Source organism: Sinocyclocheilus grahami, unplaced genomic scaffold (genome assembly GCF_001515645.1).
Source record: "Sinocyclocheilus grahami isolate Dianchi unplaced genomic scaffold, SAMN03320097.WGS_v1.1 scaffold1683.1, whole genome shotgun sequence".
Classification (NCBI taxonomy): Eukaryota; Metazoa; Chordata; class Actinopteri; order Cypriniformes; family Cyprinidae; genus Sinocyclocheilus; species Sinocyclocheilus grahami.
In genome coordinates, this window is record NW_015506862.1 from 274,532 (window position 1) to 283,403 (window position 8,872).

General features: G+C 41.2%; 1 protein-coding gene across 1 annotated transcript in view; it reads left to right on the forward strand.

Annotated features, from left to right (window-relative positions):
* Positions 1-8,443, forward strand: part of LOC107572023 (myomesin-2-like) — a 40,028-nt gene extending 31,585 nt beyond the window's left edge. The window contains exons 29-34 of the mRNA XM_016258424.1: positions 1,893-1,998; positions 2,736-2,899; positions 4,450-4,465; positions 4,616-4,638; positions 4,734-4,789; positions 7,621-8,443. Coding sequence (XP_016113910.1) covers positions 1,893-1,998; positions 2,736-2,899; positions 4,450-4,465; positions 4,616-4,638; positions 4,734-4,789; positions 7,621-8,052 — 797 coding nt within the window. The 3' untranslated portion in view covers positions 8,053-8,443. The remainder of the gene's footprint in view (positions 1-1,892; positions 1,999-2,735; positions 2,900-4,449; positions 4,466-4,615; positions 4,639-4,733; positions 4,790-7,620) is intronic.
* The last annotated feature ends 429 nt before the right edge of the window (positions 8,444-8,872 follow it).

Sequence of the window (8,872 nt, forward strand, 5' to 3'; positions counted from 1 at the left end):
GCTTCCTGGACTCCCCGATCTCCCAGGCCGGCCTATTCGGCGAAACGGTGGAGGAATCTGCCCAACAGTTCTCCGCCGCACAGAAGCAGATTAAGGCGTCTCGACACATTCTGCTCCGGCGGTTGGCTGCTGTAGCCACCCCACCGCCAGCTGCAGCCCCTCTGTCTGCTCGTCGCCGAGAGCGCCCTTCAGTGGCCTCCATCTCCGCTCTAGCTCGGCCGCAGCAGCAGCCTTCACAACGGCCGCAGCGTGGAGCTGGCCGCAGGAAAGCGGCGCAGCCCGTCTCCGCCCCTGCCAAGCCCGTGAAGCGCCAGGGCGGGCGGCGTCCCTGGGACGGGCGACCCGGGGTTCTTGGATCCAGCTCTTCAGGAGATGGTGACCGCACCACTCCTTCCCCCGGCGGAGGGCCGGGTGGAGAAACCTTTGTTCCTGGGGTTTTCTGTTCCGCCGCTGGCTACCCAGCCAGTGGTGCCCAAAACCTCAACAGAAGAGCGGGTTCCTTTTTCTCCGGGTTCCAAGAGGGCGAGGATGTGTGCGAGACCCAGTCTCCACATGGCCGTCCACCTCTTCCTTCGCCAATGGGCAGCAGGGTTCAGTTCAAGGACTCTATGCCTCATCACGAGCCCCCTGCCCAGCCGTGGAGCCAGGTAAGTGGCGCGCCGCGCACTCAGACCCCACCCTGGGACGCACGGAAGCCTCCCGGGTTGGGTCCATGTGTTCCACTGTGCTGCCCCACTGCGGGTACGTCGGTGGTTTCCCTAGTCCCGCCTGTTCGGTCGCTGGGGGCCTGGTTAGCGTGCCCCAGGCCGTCTCGCTGGCTCACCCGAGATGGGCATGGCGACACAGCACTTACCGGGTTTCTGTTACCCCGTTCTGCCGGCAGACCCTCAGTCCGTGGGCAGATCTTACCTTTCTTCGGACAGGGGTGTCCCTTGGACAAGTATCCAGGCATGTTGTTGTGTCAACAGATGCCTCTGCCAGGGGCTGAGGTATCTCGGTCAAGATCCCAATTCGTCAGTCACGACTGACGTAACGTCTCCATTCCCTCCTTCAGGGAACGAGGGTTACACAAGTAACCTAGATGTTATTTGTTATTATTTTCTTTAAGCAAAATATAATTTAGTTCTTTCTAATTTTGAGGTAAAATATGACAAAATATGATTTATAAAACGAATAGTTCCGGTCCTTGATTCTGATTGGTTGAGCCAAGTTCGAAGCTGTTGAAAATGACTCTACAAACATACACCTTTGTTTACATTTGTGTGTTGCTCGGCAAGCACTTTGTTGGAACCAGAGCCGTTGAGAACCACAACCGTATCTGAGGAACTGCATTGTTTGACGGAAGAATAATGTTTTCATTAATATCATTGCACTTTACTTTCTCTGTTTTATTCTGTGAAACCTTACTGCATATATGGAATAACCGTTTTATAAAAGCATATATTTTTTAGCATAAATATCCGCTTCGCGTCGTGCCTAACAATGCCCCTTAGCTGTTATAAATTCACTGTAAACCACGGCTTCTTGGAGCTTATTGCTTTATTTTAGGTAAAGTATGTTTCATCAGATTCACAAATTTGTTTATACACAATTAATGTGAACCATAGTGGTTGACCAATTCACTGCACTTCTACCCACTTCAGTTTCCATTGTACTAAAACAATTCTTATTCTTTCTTCCAAAAAACTATCAAATGAAAACAGTAAAAAGATCATCTTAAAGAGAAACACACTTGTTCATTGTAGCTGGGTGCCTACTTGAAAATCTTTGCATAAATAGCAAAAGAATCTCAGCTTTAACACATGGTGAATCACAGCAATGCAGCTTTTTGTCCAACCAGCCTGTGTTGGTGAATTTTAAGATCTCTTTCCTTCTCTTTTGGACCTGGACAGGATCCAGCGCCTCTGAGTTGTCGATTCAGTGCACTGCAGAGGGCATTATGCTTCAGTGCCATATGAAATATTACACCGGGGAGATGAAGATCCATTGGAAACAAAAGTATGCACATTTTCCACTCTCACTTGAAACGATTTCCTAGAATAAAAACAGATACACAAATACCCTTGCAAATGCATGTCCCCAGGCATGACAACGACTCTACATGTAAACATGATTTTCAGATTTTGGCCTATAGTTTTGTGTTGGTTCAGTGTGAGGTGTACAAAATAAATGATTATTGAACTACAGGAAATTACAAGAATAAAGAGTCTGTCTTGTTCCTCGCTCTGTTGTCGACACAAAACAAATCATTCTGATTGCAGTTGCCTAATGCTCTGCCCTGGAGGTGACTCAGTAGCATGTGAAATTCTACCGTAGTGAGAAAAGCCTCTTCTTGCTCGCATGGCTTCTCAAATCCCTGTATTAGCATTTTGAAGTGGCTGTTCTGGGTCTTTCCTCCCCCTGTTGCAAGTTTTGAATCACACGCAGAGCAGGTATTAATGTAGGGGAAATTTCACATTCAGTCGCAACACAAAAAAACACCCACCGTGTCTAATTTTACACTAGGGACATGCTAATTTTATGCCCCACTTGAAAAAAAGGCATGTCTAACGTTTTGAGACCATTTACTCTATGGAAAATGAGCAAACAATTGAGCTTAAAAAGGGATTGTGATTAAATATGCCTTCGTTATAACATGTTAAAAGCATGCATGTGATTGTATTGGTTTTGTCATTCTCTCAGTGATGAATAGATAATAATGGGTTTCTTTGCATTCATTTACTCTGTACTTCAAGGGATTCTAAAATTGCTGCATCAGAAAGGATGAGAATTGGTGGCAACCCAGCAATGGCAACTTTGGAGATGGTAGAACCGACTGATAAGGATAAAGGAATGTACACTATTGAGATTGTGGATCCCGAGAAGACGCATTCTCGTACCCTGGACCTCTCCGGACAACGTGAGTTGTAAAAACAAACCTATAGAATTCATCCCATGTGTTGACTAAAGACACCTACATTTACCAGCTATGACACACTTAAATAAATTAGGTGAAGTCTAAATAACATTCATCAATACATTATACTAGTAATTATTTCTAAAAACGGATTAATACAAATTGTTGTTGTACACTTATAATACCTTCTGAAGCTAGTGTAGCAAACATTTGCAGTGAACAAGTAAGAAGTTACTTGTCACTGCATTAATGCTAATGCAATTATTGCTTACTGAATGCAGCAACATACACTATCAACTTAATTCACTTAACTACAAGCGCCAATCTTCAGCACAATGGTAACCACAAGAACATTTAACAGGTCTTTCTCTTTAGTCTGATCCAGCCCTATGCAAAGTGTGTTGAAAACTAAAAATCCACTGCCTAGTTACAAAAAATTATTTTGGTAGTACCAACCAAGTTAAGCAAACTTCAGATGTACGTATTTAAGTAGATTGGATTTAATCAAATTAAGGAAAAACAAAATGTTCAGCAATTATGTCACTTCATTAAGCTCATTTTAACAAATCAGAAAAAAGTAAACCGTGTAAATACTGACAATTCTGACTATTTCAAAAGGTATTAAGAGTTGACCATAAATAGGTCATGCTGTAACCTTCTAGACAAAACAAAACGTCCTCCTCGTTTAATTTTAATGGTCAGAAAGAGGGTTGTAAATAGTCACAGGAAAGTTATAAGTTATAAGTTAAGTTATAACTGTTTTGGCATAAAACAACCTTGACTAAACATTATAATTGGACCTGGTTTAAAGGGGAGCATTGTGAAAAGATCCCAATTACATCTGAACTTAATTGAGTATCAAGTGAAATCCTTCAACAACAGCTCAAACAGTTTTAACCTCACTACCAGAATCAGCATTAATGAGAAAAACACATCAATGCTGGAGGTGATGGCAAGACTGTCATGTGAAGTGTTTTTGTCTATTTTTAAAGGCTTTTTTTCCACTCCAAAAAACACTACACCACAAGAGTTATAACAAAGATGGTCAACTCAAACTCGTGTTCTGGCGTTGATCCTGTGTAGACGTGTTTATAATTGGAAGTAAAGGCCAGTGTTGCAGCTGTACACACAGGAAATGTATTTAGGGAATTTCAGGGATGAAAAAAAACACTGTCATGGTATCAAAGGTGCAGATACTGGCAGCGGTTTCAGTTAGTCAACAGACTGTTTGATGACAAACATAATCAAGGGCTGGTATCTGACAGGTCATGCGATTTGCCGAATGGTGACAGTAATGAGTAGGGGAAGAAGAGCTATTTCCAGCGAAGCAGGAAAACAATGCTATTAAAATAATGAGAGCTGATTTTCTTTTTATGCCATGCCTCCGGGACAAGACATGGCGAATAGAGAGACAGTGCTGTTTTCCTTTTTTAAAAAATTGTATTCATGTTTTATATGCTCTTAACTTTTTTCTTCTTTTCTTTTCTTGATCCTCCCCCCCCCCCCCCCCCCCCCCCCCCCCCCCCCGCTCCCACCACGCCCCCTCCAAACAGAATTCCAGAGACTCAAGTAAGATAACCAGTGCATCAGACCACCACATGGCTTTCCACATCCTAAATGTTTAGAGATGCAAAGCATGTGAGCTGTACATCAGTGTTTGGGTAAAATATTAATGTCTGCTAATGAACTCAACATTGCTATTCTTCTTTTGCCCTTCAGAGCGGAAGCATATGCTGAAAAGTGTGAGTATACTCAATCACTCCTGACACTCTCGGGGGTCCTGCTTTGATATGTAATTATATTCCTAAAATTAACTTTGTGATGTTTTCATTGTCAGATCGTGGCAAAGTGGTTGGTGGTCTTCCTGATGTTGTGACTATCATGGAAAAGAAGGTTTGTTTAAGCTTGTTATGTGCGAGCCATAACGTAGTGAAAGATAGATCACAATGCATAAAGAAATTTAATTTTCTGATCTGACTTCTCTTTGAAGAAAACCATATCGAAAAGACCGCAATATATATATACAGTATTTACTAACAATATGTATATATAACACTATTTATAACACTAACAAATTAAAACCACAGAGCAACGCAAATAAGAATAGAAATTTTGTTGTGACCAAAAAAAAATTACCAAATCTAATATTTGAGCTTCTTCAAAGTTATCACCCATTGTCTAGATTCCAGCTCTGCTTATTCTGGACGTTCTCTAACTGAAGGTGGAATTCTTTTTAAACAAATTTCACAAAGTTCACATGTATGCTCACTATCTGCTCCAACTCATCCAATAAAAACGGGTTTGTGAAGTTGGCACAATTTATATTTGTCTATAAACCTAATTTCAGGAATTCAGGCAAAAGCCTTTAGATCAAAAGGTTTTTAAGATCATAAGAAACTAATTCAGCTAAGTGTGTCCAAACTTTTACTCCGCCAAACGTTGTCTATCCAAACTTGGCTTGAGGTTAGCGTGGTACAATAGCTTACTGACCTTGTCTATCTGAAGTTGCAACCAATCTTTCAACTGCAATGTTTTGACCACACCAGTAAAGCTGCTAAACTCAGTAAACGCAGGCATTTTTGCATTACGGAATAGCCTGAAATGGACTTTTTACATAAAGCAAACTGAAATAACTACTAATTAACTACTAACTAATTAGTCCCGTAGACTTCCGGTGACTTACGAAGACCCATAGACTTCCGGTGACTTACGAAGTCTTACTGTAAAACTAAAGTTAATCTACCTAGAAAAGTAGTCACATATCAAAAGGATGTTTTAGATATATTTATGCAAATTACAGTAAATAATTGAATTTTACTGAATAATTCTTGTAAGTGCCAGATTAAAATTATGGGTGACTTTAATTTAGGGACCAATTCTCTCTATTAACTAGTTGCTTATTATCATGCATATTACTCATCATATTGGCTGTTTATTAGCACATATTATTGCCTTATTCTGCATGACCATATTTTAGATCCCTTAATCCTGCCTCACACCTAAATTTAAGTAGCAAATTAGGAGTTTATTGAGGCAAAAGTCATAGTTAATAGTTAGATAATAGTGATAACTGTTCCCCAAACTAAAGTGTGACTGAATTATGCACTTCACGTTTCTGCTTAGAAACCCCCAGAACATCGGCCCCCATAGACATCCATTGAAAATGCTTTACTGTACCCAAGGCTTTTGTTTGCTATTAGAAACTGAGCAATGAGACAACATTATTTTTCTGTGGTAATCAACATTATGCCTCAAATGTTGTCAATGGACCTAAACTTGTATTGCACCCAGAGCATACATTTTAGTCACCCATGGAGAGCTGTAGCCAATGCATTAGTGATCAGTATTGCTGCAGGCAGTCGTGCCGGTGAGTGCTGTTTTGCAGCTCTTCACTTCAGCCCTGGGAGTGTGCGCTGGAGGGCGTCATACTCCTCCACTCCCTGAGATCCATGTCCATTGTCTTCAGCCTCATAATCCATTGCTTGCAAGCAGCATGAAGCCAGCTTGGGGAATATGGTGTATTCTGCCAGTGAAAGGATGTTGGTGGGATTAGGATTCGCCTGAGTAGTTGATGCTGGAAACGCCCGGCATCCTTTTCTCTTTCAGATCAAATAAACATAGCAGGTCAGTGGCTCTATGGATCCATTAAAGCAAACATGAGGTGAACTCGTGTGGGAGAGGAAACCTTTCACATGATGATCTGCTGAGGTCACGTACACAGTGGGTTTCCAGTGAGAGCTCCCCGCCGCAGGGCTTCGTACTGTATATCTGAGTTTTCATTGAGATGCTCTTCTCCCTAAAAAGCCCAAACGAGTCACTTTGTTGAAATCCATTACTGTGAAAAAAATTAAACTGTGGCAGAATAGAAGCAGCATCTAAAAACAGCATTAGATTTATGTTGTCATGTTGAGGCCAGAAAACATTCTACAGAAATCAGTTTCTCACTGTTTAAATACAAATTATTTAAAAGGGTTATTCATGTTCTGCAGTACATTTTACATGTATTTATTTATGCGGTAATTTAAGGAAATGGCCCTGGACCCTGGGTCTTAAGTCGCATGAGTATATTTGTAGCAATAGACAACAATACATTGTATGGGTCAAAAGGATTAATTAATGATTCATTATTTTATTTTATGCCAAAAATCATTAGGATATTCAGTAAAGATCATGTTCCATGAAGATATATAGGAAATTTCCTACCGTAAATATATCAAAACATAATTTTTGGTTAGTAATATGCTAAGGACTTCATTTGGACAACTTTAAAGGTGGTTTTCTCAAAACTGTGATTTTTTTTTACACCCTCAGATTCCAGATTTTCAAATAGTTGTATCTCGGCCAAATATTGTCCTATCCTAACAAACCATACATAAATGGGAAGCTTATTTATTCAAACAATGTACCCTTATGACTGGTTTTTGTGGTACAGGGTCATATATATAATTTACACATGTACATTTTTTTGCATATAAGTATATTTAAATACAAATATTTTATATAAATGTATTCTAATAATAATTGTTAAAGAAAGATACATAGGATTTTTAGTTACCATTGCACCATAAGAATATCATATTATTATTCAGAATTATGTGCATCTGCTTAACGTAATCATGCGTTTCTCATATTTATGCCTGTAGCATGATAATGACAACCTACTTCCTCTGAGAATGCTTTTAGATTAAATATGCGTTTTGCATTTGTTTTTTCCTTTTCTTCAGACTCTGAGTCTGACCTGCACAGTCTGCGGTGACCCCAAACCTCTGGTCAGCTGGTCTAAGACTGATCAAGAGGTAGAACCCAGTGATCAGTACGTCATTGCCATGGACTCGGGCAAGTTCGCCAGCCTCACTATCAAAGGTGTGTCCCTGGAGGACTCCGGCAAATACACCATGACGGTCCAAAACAAGTACGGTGGCGAGTCTGTGGACATCATCGTCAGCGTGTACAAACACGGCGACAGGGTTCCGGACATCAAACCCACACCCTCACCCAAGAGGATCATGCCTCCCACGGTTCCCATCGTAGTTCCCACTGCCAAGTCTGCCACCCCTGCCCCTGCTGCAGCCAAGTCGCCGGCTCCTCCCCAAAATGCCAAATCCTCTGCTCCGCCCCGTGGCATGAAGTCCCCCACTCCCACCAGGAAGAAGTAACAGCATAGCCCTTGCCGCTCGTTCACCCCAACGGCACAAAAACAACTAGATTTACATTTCCGGTCGGAAATATCAGTGTTTGCAAGGCAGCAAAAGAAGTTTGGGTATAGGTTTTGGTTCATGTCTTGTTTTCTTCCAGCTGTAGACAGTCTATCAACAAAATCAACATAGTTTATTATATGGCTATAAAGGAGTAATGGTGCTTTTTTTCTGATTTAAAAAATCTTTGTAATCGGGATATGCAGACAATATAAATAATTTGTAGGTTGATTCCCCTAAAAAGTAAAAAACATTAGCTGCATGGATACGTTTTCTATGTTTATTTAAGCTTTGATTTGAACGAAAACAATGTATCCATGTGGTGCGGCTAACACAGAACAGCATACACTGTTTGCGTTCAGTGGACACTCTCCAAAATGTTGCTACGGTGACGCGGAGGAGACGAATTGTTGAATAAAGTCGTTTTTTGTTTTCTTCGCGTACAAAAAGTATTCTCGTAGTTTCGTAAAATTATGGTTGAACCGCTGATGTCACATGGATTATTTTACCGATCTCCTTGCTACGCTTCTGGACTTTGATCGTGCTACGTACATTGCTCTCTATGGAGGGTCAGAGAGCTCTCAGAATGCATCAAAAATATCTTAATTTGTGTTCCGAAGATGAACGGAGGTCTTACGGGTTTGGAACGACATGAGGGTGAGTGTCACGAATTCGGTCCATGGACTTCCGTTTATTCACCCCCAGAGGTCGCCCTTTCCATTTCATTGACTCTTGCACAACACAAACTGTTGCATAGCACCCTGGACTACATATCCCATCA